The sequence below is a fragment of the Fistularia commersonii genome, chromosome 23, assembly GCF_037954325.1.
Source record: "Fistularia commersonii isolate RoL2024-O1a breed Wild chromosome 23, RoL_Fcom_v1.0, whole genome shotgun sequence".
NCBI classification, from domain to species: domain Eukaryota; kingdom Metazoa; phylum Chordata; class Actinopteri; order Syngnathiformes; family Fistulariidae; genus Fistularia; species Fistularia commersonii.
Genome location: NC_141306.1, coordinates 6330878 through 6349425, shown reverse-complemented (window position 1 = coordinate 6349425; position 18548 = coordinate 6330878). Strand labels below are relative to the sequence as shown.

The 18548-nt window shown below is 41.1% G+C and overlaps 3 protein-coding genes across 10 annotated transcripts; 1 reads left to right on the top strand and 2 right to left on the bottom strand.

Annotated features, from left to right (window-relative positions):
* The first annotated feature begins 3171 nt into the window (after window positions 1-3171).
* ndufa6 (NADH:ubiquinone oxidoreductase subunit A6) lies at window positions 3172-4665 on the top strand. The gene is made up of 3 exons (XM_086170818.1): window positions 3172-3348; window positions 3954-4069; window positions 4451-4665. The coding sequence occupies exons 1-3, from the start codon at window positions 3210-3212 to the stop codon at window positions 4580-4582; spliced, it is 387 nt and encodes a 128-aa protein (XP_086026944.1). The 5' UTR covers window positions 3172-3209; the 3' UTR covers window positions 4583-4665.
* A 66-nt stretch (window positions 4666-4731) lies between these two features.
* Window positions 4732-6186, bottom strand: smdt1a (single-pass membrane protein with aspartate-rich tail 1a). Of its 8 annotated transcripts, none has more exons than XR_015107961.1 (3): window positions 5979-6184; window positions 5413-5603; window positions 4991-5139 (listed from the first exon to the last, which is right to left on the bottom strand). XR_015107961.1 is itself a non-coding variant. In XM_086170821.1 (3 exons), exons 1-2 carry the CDS (start codon window positions 6132-6134, stop codon window positions 5469-5471), a joined length of 291 nt encoding a protein of 96 aa, XP_086026947.1. In that variant the 5' UTR covers window positions 6135-6186; the 3' UTR covers window positions 4991-5165; window positions 5448-5468. The 8 variants fall into 8 exon arrangements, 3 of the variants coding, with proteins under 3 accessions (XP_086026945.1, XP_086026947.1, XP_086026948.1); XR_015107958.1 differs by having other exon boundaries at window positions 4991-5165; window positions 5392-5603; window positions 5979-6183; XR_015107960.1 differs by having other exon boundaries at window positions 5392-5603; window positions 5979-6183.
* A 433-nt stretch (window positions 6187-6619) lies between these two features.
* On the bottom strand, window positions 6620-16687 carry fam234b (family with sequence similarity 234 member B). Its single transcript, XM_086170816.1, has 13 exons — window positions 16544-16687; window positions 14855-15376; window positions 12674-12787; window positions 11741-11908; window positions 11453-11568; window positions 11054-11204; window positions 10803-10944; window positions 9833-10027; window positions 8624-8702; window positions 8312-8479; window positions 8017-8137; window positions 7620-7846; window positions 6620-7255 (listed from the first exon to the last, which is right to left on the bottom strand). The coding sequence occupies exons 1-12, from the start codon at window positions 16578-16580 to the stop codon at window positions 7620-7622; spliced, it is 2040 nt and encodes a 679-aa protein (XP_086026942.1). The 5' UTR covers window positions 16581-16687; the 3' UTR covers window positions 6620-7255.
* Between the last annotated feature and the right edge of the window lie 1861 nt (window positions 16688-18548).

Sequence of the window (18548 nt, the reverse complement as noted above, 5' to 3'; positions counted from 1 at the left end):
TGAGACTGAGAAGGACACATTGTTTGGAAGACAGACAGTTAATCAAGCAAGGACACCTTCAAGGGTGAGTACCTGCTATTGTTTTGACTTATCCCCCCCCCCTTCCAAATGGAGACATAGGCTCAGATAATAAGCATAGTTACCCACAGAACAGTAAAGTCAGAGAGTTACATGAAATATTTCCACAGCGCTCCCCCTTTTGATCATTCTGTGATCAACTGTAATACTACAGACACAGTAAGCATTTTTTTTTCTTCTCTGAAAATACAATCCCTTTTGGGATTTGAGTATTTACTTCCTTAATTCACCGTTGGAAATTACACTGTTTAACTTTTGTCATCAGAGTTTGGGCGCTAGTCTGGTCTGCTATTAGGAAGAGTTTTTCTAGTAATCTGCAGCTATTTGGAAATAGTATTTTGGAGTTTTGACATATGTGACCTAGGAATGTCACCAGTGATTTTACAAATTGGAGTTCAGAGAGACTGGCTTTGTGCCCTTCTTCAGTTCGAGTTTTAATTCTTATTCTTTCTGAAATTTGGGATTTGAGAAAGAATGGTGTAAAGATTTGGAACTTTTGAGGTTCCGGCCTGGACTGCAGCATTTACTGCTTGTAAATCCTGGACGAATTTCCATTCGTATTTCCTTGACTGGGAACACATGAGTAGAAACAGGTGAGTCTGGACAGGGTCTAATTACTCCTGCATTGGGAAGGAATTGGAACACCGGCTTGATTTCATCGATTGCTTCAGGTTTAAGAGGGTATTGGGGTATTGCAATCAGAACGTGACGTTATGAGCTTATGAGTGCTACAGATTGTATAACGCAAACATCATATTCGTGAGCTGCCCATAGACCTTGGGGAGCACTCTTCAGGCATTCCGCGAGGTCAGATATTGAATTCGAAACCACCTTGAGGTGGTTGTGGCTGCTGATTGGGGAGGATTTGAACCATGGTCAGGTGTGCCTTGTGTCTTTGCGTCGCTTCTCTTCCTGTTTCTTCTTTTCCACATGTTATTTTTGGGCGTGGGCGGCATAGCGGTGGAGGTCCTCAAGCTTGGCTCTGTCAGTGTCGATGCAGGTCCTGTTCACTTCTTGTGAGGTGTCTGGCAGAAGGTGTTGCAGAGGTATGTATGCCACAGTTCTCTTTGAACACTTCATACAGTCTCTGGTAGTTCTCTGTCACTCTTTCTGCTTACAATCAGCAATTTTGACCATGTTCACTGATTTAGGACATTTTTTCCTTGAAACAATTGCACAGGGTGGTGTTGACGCTCCTGCTTCTCTTTCCTCCTCATCTGCCGAAGGAAGTGGGGCTGACGGAGGCAGCTGTTGGTCAGGGTTGGAAGGGGGCGGACGTGTGCTGAGAAGAGGACACTTCGCTCCTGTTAGAGAGGGAAACAAGCGAGAGGGCTGGCTTTTATCTGTTTTCTTTTCCCATTCCCTCCTTTTCTGTTTCCCCTTTTCTTCACCCGTTTGAACTATCTATACTTCACATTTCTGAAGTTGCTTTGTCTGTGTAGGATCACATTCAGTTTTCCACATTTTCCAGAATTCCGCACGCCTTTTATTGCATTGCAAGTCTTTAAGTCTTCTTCAAGTTTTTTTTTTAATGTTTGTTTCCAACTGCGCTTATTGTGTTTGACTGAATGACTTCAGCATTTCCCTATGCTGCAACTCCCTTGCTCTGACTGACCCTTCCTCATGATGACAAAGTTCACTAAATCCGCCTCCCCACTTTGTCTTGAAGGTGTTCACCAAACATTGTTTCTATTGCTGATCCTGCCAGGCACAATAAGGAAGTTATGGCCACCAATATAAGACTCTCGGGAGGGGAGCCACCCTCATTACTGTCACTGTGTCTTTCACTTTCAACATTGTCTTCTAGCAGTTACTTTTAGACACAGATTTCTTTGTGGATATGCCTTCGTCTTGGGTACAAGGAAGTAAAAACCCCAGCAGTGAACATTTTTTTATTACTTTCTTTTCACTTTATCTATCTATCTATTTTTTTTTTGTTTGTTTATTTGATTATCCTACCTCAGATAGTCAAAGATATGACTATCCTACCTCATACAGTCATTAATATGACTTTCCTACATTAGCCCCATAATGTTGGATACAAATTTTATCTTAATCTTGGACAAACTATGGTCCTCTAATTTTAGAAATAATGCGTCTCACCGGATCAGAGGTGACTATTTTGAGTTCGTTGGATAGACGGGAAGTTGATCGGTTCGGACGTCGGTCATTTCTTTCTGTAATTCGCTTTTAGTTGAGGTAGAGGAGAATTGTCAATCCTGGTGATCAGCCACCGAACGGTCCAGGTGGTCCCCAACGGATCTTCAGCTATCCCACTACTGACACCAAATTGTTGTGGAATTTTTTGGAGCCTTCTCTAAGAAATTTTGTGAAGAACAATGAATGGCCTTTGGATGCTTAATTCGAGGCCTCAGAAGGGACAAATCATGCAGAGCACAGAGTAGTCTGCAGGTGAATATGAAGACAACACGGTGAGACAGGGTTTTTAATTATAGAGAGGAGGCACCATCTTGAAGGATGCTGACAGGAGATGTGTTTGGTTTCATGGTGGTCCTGCGGTAAGAGAGGAGGTGCCATCTTGAAGGATGCGTTCCATCAAGTCAGGAGATGTGATTACTTGATTTTTCATGTAAGACAGACAGTTGATCAGGGAAGGACACCTCCTTCAAGGCTGAGTACCTGCTATTGTGTTGACTTATCGTTCTCCCCCGCTTCGAATGGAGACTTGGGTTCAGATTTCAAGTATAGTTTCCCACAGAACAGCAAAGTTACTGAGTTTCATAAATTATTTCCACAACGCCACCACCAACAGTAATATACCCCATATTGCTGTTACACGTGGAGAGAAAATTCTCAACAGATTAATATATTTTATGTGTGAACACTTAAAAAGGTAAAAAAGGTTACAAAGCATTGGGCAAAAGTAATAAAGGTACTCATGAGGATCTACAGTAGATTAACAAAGTGTGATTAAACAAATATAAGTCTGAAATAATTGAAATTCGGTCATGATTATTTTATTAAGGGGATCGCAAGCTGAGTTACATGTTGTGGAACGCGTGCATTTCGCGAGTATGCCCTGCACTGACGCTAAGTGACCACTAGGTGGCGCTCCAAGCTTTGACCGGAAGTAGAATCACTAACACCGGAAATAGCGAAGGGGTGTCAACATGGCGTCTTCTGCAGCGACCCGATCAGCGGCTGCTGCCACGAAAGTTGTCAAACCAATATTTAGTCGGGACCTGGATGAAGCTAAGCGCAGGGTACGGGAGTTGTACCGGGCCTGGTACCGGGAGGTTCCTCACACAGGTGTGTGGCTCCGATGTGCCGTTACAAGGCTTTTGGAAACACCGGGCGTCAAGGTCGAGTGTATCTGAACAATCAGCGCTAGTCTTCAGACAAACTTAAAGACAACAACAGTATATTTCCCCACTTTCATATTCCTGAGTAATGATGAACTTCTAAACAATAATTTATATGCGTACAGCTTTAGTTCAAAAATGCTTTTTTATGTCGTTTGCTAATGACGAGCTAACGCTCTTACCTAGTGTGGTAATCAATATTCGTTTGTAAAACCAGCATTAAATTGGAGGATTTTTTTTGTTTAAGGTTTATCTTTTCACCAGTTGCATAATGCTGCACATCCGCTTGAAACACATTTTATATTGTGTTGAATTTTCAGAAATAATGTGGAGGAATACTTAGTGATACATATTCTGGTCTTGCTCTCACTTTTTTTGAGAAATACAAAACATGACAAAAGACCCTCAGCGTTTAACCTGATTTCTTTTCTGCATTTTTAGGAAAGAAATTCTGTTAATACTCAAAACCCCATTCTAAAAAGAAGTATACTTCGGGTTGTTTGATCACAACATAGGTTGACTTGACCTGTAACTTGGGTCCTTTGTCTGCAGTTTCACTATTTCAGCTGGACATCACAATGCAGCAGGGGAGAGACAAAGTGAGGGAGATGTTTGACAAAAACAAGCACGTCTCTGACCCACGCGTGATCGACATGTTAGTCATTAAGGTAAGTCAGCCACCTCTAATGTCATCATTATATCCTGCTAAATCACAAAGTGGAGTGGGTGCATGCTTAGTGATGTAAAAGTTGGGATATATTGAAATTGAGTCATGAAAATCAAGATTCTAGAGGTGAGAACTGGAGGATTAGAGATGATGATTTGAAGTAAATGTATAACATTGCATTTTGTCAATATTATTATAGATCTACATTTTAATAATCATCCAAAAACGCAGTGTTACACTTCCTCCTCTTGCTGTGTAAGTGTTAAATATGCAGTGAAAGTATGAGGTGTAGTGGGAGCAGCATTTCATTCCTGTTGCTGTTTACTCCATTTTTGTCTGGCATTTCAATTTCATTTTTTACTACATTTCATTAAATCCTCAGGGGAAGATGGAACTTCAGGAAACAATCAATGTCTGGAAGCAAAAGACACACATTATGCGCTACTTTCACGAGACCGAGGAACCTCGTCCTGCTGACTTCCTGTCCAAATTCTACCATGGTCATGATCCCTGAACTGTTTCACGACATCCATAACTTTTTACTTGTACTATTTGACCAGTATTCCCTCTTACTGTAAATACAGATATACTAAAATACTTACGATTGTCTTTTTTCCGTTGTCATGGTTGTTTGGCTGGTTTAATCTTTTATTTGCATTTAAGAAAGATTTGTGGGATTATTTTTCTTGATGTAATGATGGATGAATTTAGATGGAAAAATATTTTTTTATGGAAATGGAAATGTTCAGCTTTTAATTGACGGTTGGTTCATTTTGACTTGGGCGGGAAAGACAGGAGTCACAAAAGTGCTCTCTTCCAGTGGGTCATTTTTTTTTTGTTTTGCTTTGTGAAGCTGTTTTATACCAATAACAGCAACTTCACTCACATGTGTGTGTGATTTTACAAATGTGATCCCTCTTTATTAAGATGCAAACACATGCCAGAACAGAACAATACAAAACATCCTGAGACGTCCCCCTGTGAGTGTGGACAACAGTAACAATCCCCAGAGCGAGTGCAGGAAAAACACCAAGGACATGCCGATGAACCTCCAGGTTAAGGCCGCTCCAACTGTGGATGTGACAGAACCAGATAATCTGTGAAGGAGGGGAAAGTGTCATGTTTTGTTTGTTGTTTTTAATCTTTCAAACTGAATTCCAATTTGAGTAACACTGTGATGTGACCCTCTCCGTGTAACACATGGAACAAATTCAGATTAACCTGTTTTTTTTTGTTGTTGTGCACCAAGATCCTTGCCTGAAGGGTCAAATGCAGTGTCAGAAACGACTTCTAGTGTTTCATCAGACCAGAGATGGAACTTACACCGCACTCAAACCCACTCACCAGCCAGCTTCATGAGTGGGTGTGGTCGGTGGTACCTGACTTTATCCCCCCCTCCCTCAGTCATCGTCATCGTCCTCAGGGACGAAGATGTCGTGCTCCTCCAGCAGCGCAGCGAAGTTCTTGCTGATCCGAGTGCCCACGTAGAGGAAGGGGACCACGACCAGGGCGATCCGGAAGAGTCCGAAGGGGGTCTGCTCCCCCCCAGCCAGCAGGAAACAACCAAGTCAGTTTGTCACTCACTTTCTGCAAAGGAGCTCTGAGTGTTTTAAACCGATATTTGTTTTCATACTGCCCGTTACTGTCCTCATTAATGAAGTTATTATCACCTTATTGATAAAAATCAACTTTTTTTGTTGTCTTCAAGGTAATGATCTTGAAAGTTTAAGACTATGAAGTAGTTACAAGACTGGTGACTATACTATTAAACGTCTGAAAATTAAAAAAAGTCCCTCCCATCCTCTCAGCTGGAGCTCTATATTCAGAGAACAAGCTCAGAAATGTCTGATTTCCCACCCTTGGTTCCCCATCCTTCTGCTCTCGGTTCGAGTCCTGCAGTTTACACTCACCTTCCTAGGTTTGGGGAGGATCGCCCCGGAGCCGGTGACCACGGCGGCCCGGCACGGAGTCACCGGCCTTCCCGACCCCCCGGGCCGGACCAGCGGCGAGACTCGGCCGAAGCCGAGCGCCGACAACCCACCCAAACGAGCGAGGGCCGACGCCATGTTGATGACCGTTTTTTGCAAACAGCAATGCGGAAAACGGCTCCCAACCGGCGGAGCGCCGAAGACAAGGGTTCGCAACAGCGCCCCCCAGCGGATCTGGAGCTAAGACTACTTCCAATACTGAAATCACTGTCCTGCTCATGTTGAAGTTTTTGCCCCCAAACACTTCAACATTTAGACCATCGTTGTCTTTAATTAAGATCTGATACATTTATTATATTTTTTATATGTATGCATCACAACCAACTGGTGAATTAATCTGCATCACCTGACAGATGATGGGAAATAGAAGTCCAATGGAATCCTTTTTTTTTTTTGCAGTGTGTTGCCCTTCACTTCAGTCATATTTTTCCGATGCATTTTTTTTTGACCTTAGTGAAGGATGTTTAAAAAAAAAAACACACCTTGTGGTGCAAATTTTTTTCATATTGATCTTGCAGCACTGATAGAAATATTAAAATAAAAGACACAAGAGTCACATTTAATTCATGTTCGTACTTGTAATATATGAAGTTGCAGTTTAGAATGAAATACAATGCTTAGCAGCTATGAATTCTGTGAAAACAAATGATTGATTTTAAAACAATAAAATATGACAGGATTCAACACAAAATATCAAATAAATACTATACAGCATTAAATATTTACACTATTAAACTAGGTGATGGATAAGTGGCTCTTGTCAAGGAGTGAGTGATCTGAGTGCCACATGAATAAGCTGATCACGGAGGATTGCATCATGGATGAATATTGTAAACACATTTTCACATTCTTTATTCAAAGTTATTGTGCTTCACTGCCAGTAACAACAATTTGTTCCTCTCCTCTCGTTGTGTCCAAATAATTATAATTTAAAATTAATCTTGTCCCTTAATGAATGTTTGAAAAAAACATCCTTTCTTTAGACCGGATATAAATAAAGGTCACTATCTACAAATAAACATTTTACAGTTATAGAACATCAATTTTTCAAGCAACAAAATAAGTTAACTATGAAACCAACAAGAAGTTTCAAAGAAAATGTTTCCTCAGTGCAGAATGCTCCACAGCTTCGGCCCTTTTACCTTCAAGCGACTCCCTTATGTTTAAGATCCTCCAGTGATGGGGGTTGGCGGGCCACACTGACAGAAACAACATTAAGGACATTTTTTATTATCAAAAAATCTTCATGACATGAATTGTGTAAACATCATTGAGAAAATCATGATTCATGAAATCATGATTTTTTTTGGTGTTTATTTCTAGTTCCTGAGCACGGTGAGTATTTCATCTATGGTTAAGACAAACTGAGTCACAGTTCCACGCGGGGGATACTGGCTACCATGTTCATATAGAATTGTACACCAGGTAGAACTTGCACAAAGAGAGGGTTGGACCTCAACACTGGGGCCCAGGAGGACGCGGTGTAATACTTAGTCCGGAACATGTGAACCTCCTCTGTGTTCCTGTATATGTTAAGAGAGTATATAGTAATATCTTTCTTACCTAATGTTTGAATGTCAGGCAACTGAAGAATTTGTTGACCTCTGACATGTTGGGTTTATCAGCTGCCTTTGTCGTGTTTCGATCTCCTAGTCTGACTATTCGCCCTTTGCTGAGAGCGGCTCGGAGGCTCATGCTCTTGACTATCCGAGCTCCAGGTTCTGAATGAGGTCTGGGCCGTGAGGACACCGTGATGTAAGAAGCGTCTTTCTGATGATCTTGGTAGCTCACTGTCAGAAAGGGAGACGAAAACAGAATACAGAACGTGGTTATTACATCATCTGTTAACCCATTTCTGATATGACACCGTGGGTGTCATGTGATATCGAAGGTTACCCAGCGTTATTGCCATCTTGTTTTATTTGGAATCCTTAAGAAACAAAATGTTGGTAACTTCTACCTGAAGAGGCGACTGTCGTGTCAGTGGTGCTCGAGAGCTCGGCCAGGACTGTGGGATGGACAGGGTGCAACAGATACAGCTTTCTGATGAGTGGGTCTGCTGCAGCAACACCTGGGGCCACCTACACAATTCATATGGATAACTTTTTTCAATCAAATATTTCATCACAGCTGAGGGAGGAACCAAAAAACAATAGTTTCAAATCTATCGACACACAGCTGATATAGGGCTGCGGTTTGTTTGCAGAGAAATATAGTGACTTGTCTCAGCACACTTTTTGCTCAGGCTGACTCACTGATGCCTTGGTGGTGATATTTTGGTCACGGATTGGCTCGCCAGCCCAAAAAATAAAAGCGGAAAGGCCGTTGGAAGTTGTGATGGCTGCACTTTCCAAAACAAGACGAGGACAGACAAACTCTGCGGTCCAGAGAAGGTATCCTTTTGCCCCGTCAATAACCTGAGCCTGGAAAAACAGTTGCAGGAAGAAAGTAAAACGGTCATATTAGAAGAAACCTAAACATCGGTAAATTATCAGGGATAGACAAGAAATAGATTTCCTGAATTTTTGTGCGGTGTGGGAGAGAATTCAAGAGAATTGCTGAATTACTGTCATTATGCCGTTTGATGAGTGCTGGATGAAGAGATCAAGAATCCCATCGTTGTTGAAGTGGCCGGGGGCTGGTTGGCTGCAAGACCAAACGAAATGTTTCAGGGACTTTTGGCTGCAGAGTTTTCTTGTCAGAATCTATTTTAGATAATGACTCTGGTATTTACACTCAGGACTGGTTGGTGCCACATCTGAAATCCTAAGTAAAAAGCTCCTTTCCTAAATACAGATGTTTGTTGCTGTATTTGTTTAGGAATAGGATGTTAGATAACCTGCGGAAAAATTTAAATTAATGTCCCATCATCAAGATGAAGGCTTAATTTATCCTTATTCAGGCTATTTCTTGCAAAGTAGACAATTTGCTGTTCTTTCTTTTGACCTTGTTAATCTGTTGTGTGCAAAAACAATAATTTCTTCTGGTAAATTTGAGAGAGGTTAATTTTGCAGCCACTCAATGCAAGTAAATGTTCTTCATTGTGGTCAAGAAAACAACTTCACTGTGGCTCCAAATGGGCTATAAGACATCAGAATATCAAACCTCCAAACAGCTTTTAATATTGTTCTCAATGTTCTAAAAATCATTCGGAGTTCATGCTTTTTACTTTGTGTTAAACCGTTTTAAAGTTTAAATGAGAAAAATTTGATTTTGCTCCCTGTTTCTGAGCCAGCTCTTAAAATTTTGAGAAAATTTCCCTCAGTTTCTTCTTATTCCCATACATTTCTACTTTCATTGAATATAGAATGTAAAATCTAATCAAATGTACTAGTAATCCTGAACTGAACTGACAGTCCAATTCTAAATTAACCTGCTGCATGTCTTAAAAAGACCACAAGAGGAGACACGAGAACGCAGGCAGCCACTGAGAGAGGCAGCCTCCGTCGGCCACTGGATTCACATCAGCAGCCTTATTTCTGTGAGGTGAGAGTTATTATAAATTATTTTTGATTCCCTTTTTAGAGTCCATTTGTGACTAATTGATGTAGCTTATTGGGAGCCGTTTGCTGATGACTCGAGATGACCTGCTTCAAGGCAACCTGTCTTGTTAATTTCTATTGTGGTACAAAAAACAAGTGTACAAATATATGACCCCTTACCCCATATTTAAAGCTATATTTTTATCATTTCTTTCTCTTCTGAATAATATGATGCTAAAGAGTTGACGTTGCCCTCAAAACATTTACTACCAGCGGGAGACTAAAAGCTGTTACCTGTGGATGGGTGCTGAGTTAAAGGTCCATTCTTTGTGTATGTCTCTCTGTCTCAGGATGGACAGTTTGCTTAAGCCGTACACTAACATCCAGTCACTTCTGGTGGCGTTCAGGTTGGAAGCGGTGTCCAAGCTGTTATAGCTGCTGCTAAAACCAGTGAAAAGGGGAAGCAGGAACTCCACCTGTTCAGATCCCCTGGAATGATGGAACAAAGTTACTTTAATAACTCTTTCAAAAGGCACAGAATGGTAAAAAATGGATTAGAAAGAATTGCAATTAAAACTAATCTGAAGTTGCAATCAAAAAGATGTTATTGACTAATGTATTCTGTGTTTGAGGGATTCTAAAAGGCATTTTAGAAGTTGTATCTTGACTAAAAAAATCTAGTTGTTCTTCAGTCTCTTTTATTGGGTTTACATATGACATGTTTTCTTTAAATCCTTTGGGGAAAAAAATGCATACATGAACATAAAAATTGACTAGAGATGTGTGTGCATCTAAAATAAGTATTGTAATGGTTTTCCCTGAATCAAGAAATCCACACTTGAAATAATCATTTTGAATGATAGTTAAGTCTGCAGTGGTTGGGGATATTCATTATTATGGCTCTTAAATTTGTTGATGTGGCTAGAAATGTTTAATCTGTTTTGATTTTTAGTGTCACGCACTCACTATTTCTTTTGAAAATTATGAAGAGAGGCAAGTTTGCTTACTTGTTCTTAAAATTCTTTATATCATTCTTTATGACTATGTGTTGAAGCCCAGAGAAGACTATTGGAATCTAAAATAATCTATTTAAAGTGTATAAATGGAAATGTATTCTTAAATGGTTTTGCACTCTACTTTGGAGGGGTCACCACATAAATAAACTCATACTTGTGCATCGGTCACAGGCTATCACAGGCTACAGCTAATGAAGGTTACTAATGATCCAGAAAGTGTCCATGTGGCATAAACCCTGGCAGAGTACCTGTAAATGTGAATAAATGAGGAGGTATTGTTTTTCTTCAGTCCCTCCCAGCCTGGATCTTTCCGCTGAAGTGCTTGAGTTACTGGCAACTTTCCAGTGGCATTGATGTAGAGATCACGTAGAGAAATAGCAGCAACATTACCTGGGTTAACACAGTGGAAGAATGTTGATCTGAATTTTTGTACACAACATACTAGAGCTGACATGATTGCTGAAAGTTGCCCATCCATATTGCTAAGGTGCCTCTTTACCCAGTCCAAACAGGATGTAGAATGCCCCTTGTTGTGTTTCGTGCAGTAAAGGACCAATCAGCTTTCCCTGTCCAGTGAGGTTGAAAGGTACAGGCTGTCCAAGCTTTGCTCCGGTCAAACCAGACATCAACGTCAGGGATAGATCCAAAGCCTAAAAGGTTGGATGAGAAAACAAACAATAACCATCATATTCTTCCCTTTGCGTGTGATTAAAATAAGCGCATGTTAAAAATCCTAAAAGTGGTTCTTTTTCAGGAGTCAAGACACACTCCAGTGCAAATAGCTGACACGAAGCTTGCTTGTGTGCGTGCTTGCAGCTGTGTGTGTGTGTGTGTGTGTGTGTGTGTGTGTGTGTGTGTGTGTGTGTGTGTGTGTGTGTAGGAAGACACGTGTTCTTACCTCATTAGCTGGAAGGGTTGCGATGAGGAGATCTGGTACCGAGTCGCCCTGCAGATCTGGAAGTAACACTGCCTGAGATTCAATGTTCTTGAGCAGGACCAGCCACAGGTTGTCACCTGAGAAAGAGAACCCAGTATGTTGTGTTTTCCTTGCTGCAACAATAAATTGCTGTTGCCAGACAAAGGTGGAACCTATTTGCTCAAATGCAGCAAGAACCTTTTCTACACATTGCCACCGAATCCTTATGGACAAAGATTGCAAGTGAGAGAAAGAGTATGATTTCCTAACCTGTATTCCCGTTGACAGCCATGAGGACAGATTTCCCAATGAGGAGACACACTGGTGATGGCTGGGAGCTGTACTGGAGTCCACACTGGATGTAGATCACGGACTCTTGCATGACTCTCTTCCACAGCACCTCCCCAGTGGCTGCAGAGAGTGCCACCGCGCTGTAAACTGGGGGTGACAACACCGTATTTAATATTACGCACAGCATGAGGATCAAGGAATACCAATCTAGCAATCATTGAGGTGTGATATTTCCGTTATTATAATCAGTGCTACATGTGAAAAATTACCGACAGTGTCATTTGTGTAGATGCAGTGAGATGACATGAGTAAATTAGGGCTACTGGAAAAAAAAGCTGTTATGTCAGTGTCCATAACATTATCCAAACGCAATTAAAAAGATTAATGTGACATGCTGATTAAATCCAAGAGGCAGAAAATCAGCTCAGGGAGTTTCACAGCCCTGATATTTTGCTCCACTAAAATGAATCAAAATGAATTGTTTGTTAGGTCTGCAGAATGTCATGCTAACAAATTTCAAAAAACTTATTCTGAGAAAGAAATCTGGACCAGATAAGAAAGCTTTGCCCAACTATATGCTAAGGCACATTTATAAGTATATTCTATATCAATATTACACATTCTCAAACAAAAAAAATATCTAAAAATCAGAATGTTGGCTTAATAATACTGATAAAAAAAGCTCTGCAACCTTATCAACTCACTTTATCAGCCGCAGTTTCAGCAATCTGATTTTATTTTCTCCCCTTCTAAAATCAATGTCATTATGAATCCAAAAAAACCCAGGTGACTGGGGACATAGTATGCCTAATTTATGTGAATATGGAAGGGGGCAGGGTTCAATTGGGAAAGGATATGTTAACATCATTAATGGCTAGTAACTAAGACATCAAGTAATTAGAAGACACCTACTTTTGCTTCCTTGTGTGGGGTGAGTTTCATTGGTCCACTCAGTGACACCCAATAATACATCTTCCATTCTGTCACCATCAACATCCCATAATGCCAGTGCAGGGGGAGTTACACCTAGAAGGACAAAAAAAAATGCATAAAATAAGAAGGGCCCAGCCACCGGGATTAAAATCTTATTTCTATCCATGGGAACCACTGAGATCTCCAAATGCAGAAATTAGCCTGAGCTGCTGACAGGATATTTAATCAGACTTGATTGTAATAGATGGGAGCATTCAAGTATTTGAGAAAGTAGCTCTTGTCATACTATAATCCAAGAAAATACTGCATGAAACACTTTGTTTTTAGTATGTATACACTTTATATGCCTATAGAATAAACATATGCGAACATATAAAACACAATAGGTAACTGCTGCAAAAACAAAATTCCTTCTCCCATTTTCTAGCCATTTACATGCATCTCTGTAACTCTCCCGTTTTAAAAACAATGACTTACAAAGTTATTTTTTCAGTCTCATTCTTTTGTTTTCTGGCTTGACTTGATTTTTGAAATGCCTTGTGGAGTTTATCATGGCACTGTTATCAGGAACAATCAATCCCATGATCCTTTTCTACAACACTACAACTACAACAGTGCTCCTTCGTAGAGGATTATTTCCACCCAAACTGCAGAGAAAGATGTTTTTTGTTAAAAATATAGTCTGAACAGCTTCCTATGTTTACTCTTAAACAACCTGAAATATCTGAATATATCACTGTGCAAGTGTGTGGTGAACCAGAGCATATTACGGGAAGTGTGTGTGGAAAGAGTTTGTGTTTAGTAGCAGGCTTTTCTTATTCAGAGTCCCAGGGACGAGACGGGTAGGGCTGAGTTCTTGTTTTGCAAGAGCAACTGACTTCATCAGCAGCCAGCTGTTAAACATACAAAACTGACCAGGAAATCTATGCGCTACGTGCACAGACTGTTGCCATTTGACTGAATCAATCTAACTTTGTGTCGTTCTGCAACAGAACTTTCCGCCAAATTAAAACTCTTAATCCTGTGAAATGCATGCTGAATATGACTCTGGAAAGTGAGCTGAAAAGGAGAAATGCTGACACGTCATATCAACAAAACTGTGTCTCACAGAATCAGGATTGATCTTTCACCCTTTGAATGCAGAAGTCTTTCTGACTTTGTTTAATCCTGTAACCTATTGACTGACTGGGCTAATATTTCATTCAGTCAAAAGTCTGTTCCCTCTATTCAAACATTCCATTCTGAACAAAATGGTTAGACATTTGGGGAGCTTTGTTTGTCACCTAGGAAGTAGAACGCAAATGTAATGAAAAGAATAATCAATTTCACCCCTAAAAAAAAATCAACACTGTTTATTTTCAAAGTATCAGTGTACCTGAAAATGTATATATTATTGACTACTGATCGAATGACATGATCACAGCCAATAAACACAAAGCCCATGGAATTTCCCCCCTCACATCCCACTTTACACATCTTGGTTTAGTTTATGCAGAATTGCTCCCACCTGCATAAAACCAACTGTGCTGGGAGGAGAAAAACTGCATGTTTATTTTGAAAGAAGAAACTTTGTTCTAATCTCCCTTTTCCCTAATATTCCTCTCCTGTTTTTTCTCAAGTACATAATATCTCTTTTTGAATGTTTACTCCAATCTTCATCCTGCATTCTCAGTCCCTGTTGTTGTGGTCATATTATTATCTCAACATTATTTATCTTTTTAACAATGACACAGCGCATGTGGATGATTCTTCCCATTACACTGAAGACTCTAGATTGTCCGTAGCTATAAAATGAGAGTGAAAGTTTGGATGTCTTTATGTGTCACTGTGTTTGACAGGGAGCCGGTTCAGTGTGCCCGACCCCTCACCAGATGGGATTGGCTCCATTCCCTCACTACCCCTCTCAACCATGTGAGCAGGAGGAATTGTATCGATAATGAATGACTGAATTGATGAATGATTGATTGCATCCATCCCCCTGGTTTAGGAGCTCAGGGGCAAACAGAAGTAAAGCATTTCTTTCTACATCTTCTTTCTCAGCCACTAAACATGTCAGCATTTCAGTTAGTATAAAATCCATGTATGTATCACTTGACCACAATCATGCTGAAAATGACATGTTACAACAAAGAGCTATGATAAACATGATTATTGTTTTACCTCCGGCGTCTCCCAGAGCTCTCTCCCACTGCTGCTGTCCTCTCTGGCAAGGAATCAAGAAAGCACAAACCAGCACCAACAACATGGCGCAGACCAGAGGCACCAGGAAAAATGCTGTTCGAAAAGCACTCTTCATCCTTATTCTCTTGACCTCCACATCCAGACCTTGGACCCCGAGCCCGCTGCTACCCAACGTCCCGGGCCCCCCTCTGTCTTCCCCCACCCTGTCTCTAGCTGAGTGATTCCAGTACAGCATGCCTTTCACCTCGTCCCTTCCCTGTTGTGATTTATTTTGGGGTTGCTCTCTCCACTCGTCCTCATCTTCCTGTCCTGCATCTTCAGCCGCGACCAGTCTCCCAGATCTGCCGCTGCCCCACAGCTTTGAGGAGCCTGCGCTGAGACAGCTGTCCCTGCCGAGGCCGTTTCGGGGGTAATTGAGCACAAGATCGTCCTCTTCGCTCTCGTCCTCGCTGTCAGCCTGGGTAAGAGGGTCATACTCCCCCAGCTCTGAGCCCTTCTTCCCTGCAGACACATAGGAAAGACTCAATCCCCCTGTGATGTTTAGACATGAAAAACTATTTGGTGTTGTCACTATGACTGTACAGAAACTCCCACTTGTTATTTTGGCTCTGTTTTAAATTCACATTGAGTCAATGACTTACTTATTTCATATTTCACTGCTATTGTGTAATTCCCTGAATGGGATGGACAGCAGATACACAAGTACTAAGATAGAAATCATCACAATGTCAACATATGAGCTAATTTTATCGAAGGTAAAGACAAATATCCACTAATGGAGTCTTACATTTAGCACACTAGTCACCATTATATGCTATATTGTGAATTGTCGTTTATATATTTCTAATTCATTTAAGGAGAAGCACAAAGACTATTGATGATGTTTAAAAAAAATAAAATGCCATTTTGTTCAGAATGTAACAAGTATTATTATGATTGTTACTTTTGATCAATGTTTTTTTTTTTTTTTTTTGCATTAGGTTTTGAACATCAACATGCAAAGATTGCATTGTGATATCCAAAGGGCAGCAGAAGAACTGGGGTGGCTTGGAAGAGTAATGCTGCCCCAATATTTATGCTAGCAAGGCAAATATTGAAGTTTAATCCACGCTTTAAGCGATTTCAGTCTATCTGTTGTGCGTTATCTCAAGCCTGTTTGAAATACAGACACATTAAGCGTGTATAAACATTCATATAAAACCCACAGGCGCCGATGGTTTAGTGATCTCACACCATACAGACTGCGCATTAATGTTTACTATCTGGTCATTTGAAGCTCACTAGCTAGCAGCACGTTTGCGGTATGATGGACAGTAGTGTCACTGCACAACACACACGCACGCACGCACGCACACACGCACACACGCACGCACGCACACACGCACACACACACACACACACACATACACACACACACACACACACACACACACACACACACACAAACACACGGTCCGTCTCAATTGACCCTTTAAACCACACATATTCTGACATGGGCAGCTAAAAACGGAGTTATTATGCGCGGAAAGATGTGGAGAAATCAGAAATGAATGGACAATATGAGATGGTAAAAGATGCGACAGAGACCCGTCACCGAACCCACGCGTGGAAACGAGGTGAGATCCTTATTTCCTGTAAAATCGTCTGTAACGGATGGAGGATCCTTACCGGGCAGCTTGAGGGCACGGGACAGAGCCGCAGCCATTTCTCCACGGCTCCAAAAGGGTCCACGGCGGAGGCTGACGTCTCTCGGCTCCGGCAGATGAAGGGTTGTAACATGGACTGGATGTGGGTTCCCGGTGCATCCTGGGAGATGGAGTTCTCGGGGATTTCAACGCCAACCTGCACCCCGAGATAACTGGAGGCCGTTGGAACTCGACTGCTGGCGGGATAACGGTTGTCTGAGGGTAAAAAAAACGTGTGTTGTTTGACCTAATTACAATTTTTATATCCATGTGGGAAAACCTAGGTTGTACATAGGCACATCTGTCCATGTGGGACAGAACGATTCATTCAGTAATCGAGATATTAAAAGTCAACGTTAAGACGACTTGAAGTGGTAGTTTAAAAAAAAAAAAGTGATAAGACCAGGACATCCTCTGGAGTCAAGACTGGCTTGATGTTGGCCAAGAAAAAAATCCTCACTAAATATAAAGGAATAAAATTGCATTTGTACTTTCCATAAAACTTTTTTTCAATCTCGGTGAACTGTTTACTTGAGTAATTTTACGCATTACCTTCCCCTCTCTACCTAACAGTTTTATTTGCTGTTGTTGGGTACCGTCACATGTTTATAGAACCCCATTCAAGTTGGCATCCTCTTCAGACACACCCTTCGCATAAGATAGTTTGGGCCTTCATTACACAACATATGGTTTCACTGACTGTTGATAAAATGATTAAGATACATTGCACAGTGCAATGTATCTTGATCATTTCCTCGACCTACTCATATGTTGTCTCATCATTGTGACTGCAGGGGTGAAGTACTTTCATCCTCTCAACATCACAACGAAGGAACAGCAAGGGCTGAAGAAGCTTGTTGGATAACTGTGTTCTAGGTGGGGAATGAAAATGTGTGTTTGTCTAGTCCACCGTGCTCTGTCTTGTTTGATTCTGCTCCTATATCGAGTTGCCGTGCTGAGGCCAGTGAGTTTAACAATCAGGCTGATGGTGGACTGTCCAAAACTGAAAATAGTGACCCAAGTTGGAGAGCAGAGTACACCTTCTATATTGCGTTCCTACTGATAAGTAAATAGTGGATGGATGCAGTGTGTGAAGGAGGTATTCATTTTTCCTGAATGAAATCACAAGGGCCAGGGGCTGCATGTAATGGAGGCACACTGGAGTGACATAGCACCAATGATGGTGATTTTGAGTCACACAAGGACAGCTGTTGCAGTCTGATGAACCATTATTCCATCAACTTGTTGTACGTCCATCCTGCTCAGTGCCGTGCCCTCTTGTGTCAGTGTGAGGGCTTGACAGGGAAATAGGCCTGCCTATATATTTCTTAGATTTTCCTGCTGGAAAGAGCATAACATTTGCTTGAGAAGTTATAAGTGATGGCCTCTGGGGTTATATACTTGGTAATTTTTGTGTATTTAGCTACTTTTGACCTTTTCTGTTTTTCTGAATAATTGGAATCATTCAACCAAGTTAGCAACACTTCCTAAATTAGTAATCATGTGATTTGGGTTAGTGACACTGTTGTTGTTATTGCAGTGTAGTTGTAGGACTCTAAAGACTTGAGTACAAAATAGCCCTTAGAGTAAAATTATTCCAACTGGTTTACTAGAACTGATGCTCAAGACCTTTTGATTAATTTGACAGTTGGTTTTATGAGACGATGAGAGGGTTGAATGTGGCACAGAAACATGGCCGGTTTCTTCCACACGGGGGAGACAATTACCTTACATATTACATATTGATGTTCGTGAACCGAATGATTGAAATGTCCAGCAATAACAAAAACTGCCTCCAGAGGTCCTTCCAGCAGTGTTCTAACTGCTGCATTCTGTACTTGCATGTTGTGATGAAGGATGTGATTACAACGACTTCCAGCCACGAAAAAAACCCAAGTTATAGAACAGCAAAAAGTAATGGTATTATGTGTGCACCAAACTCTGTTGACAGAGTTGACACAGATGCACAAGCACCGAGCCCTCTTTCC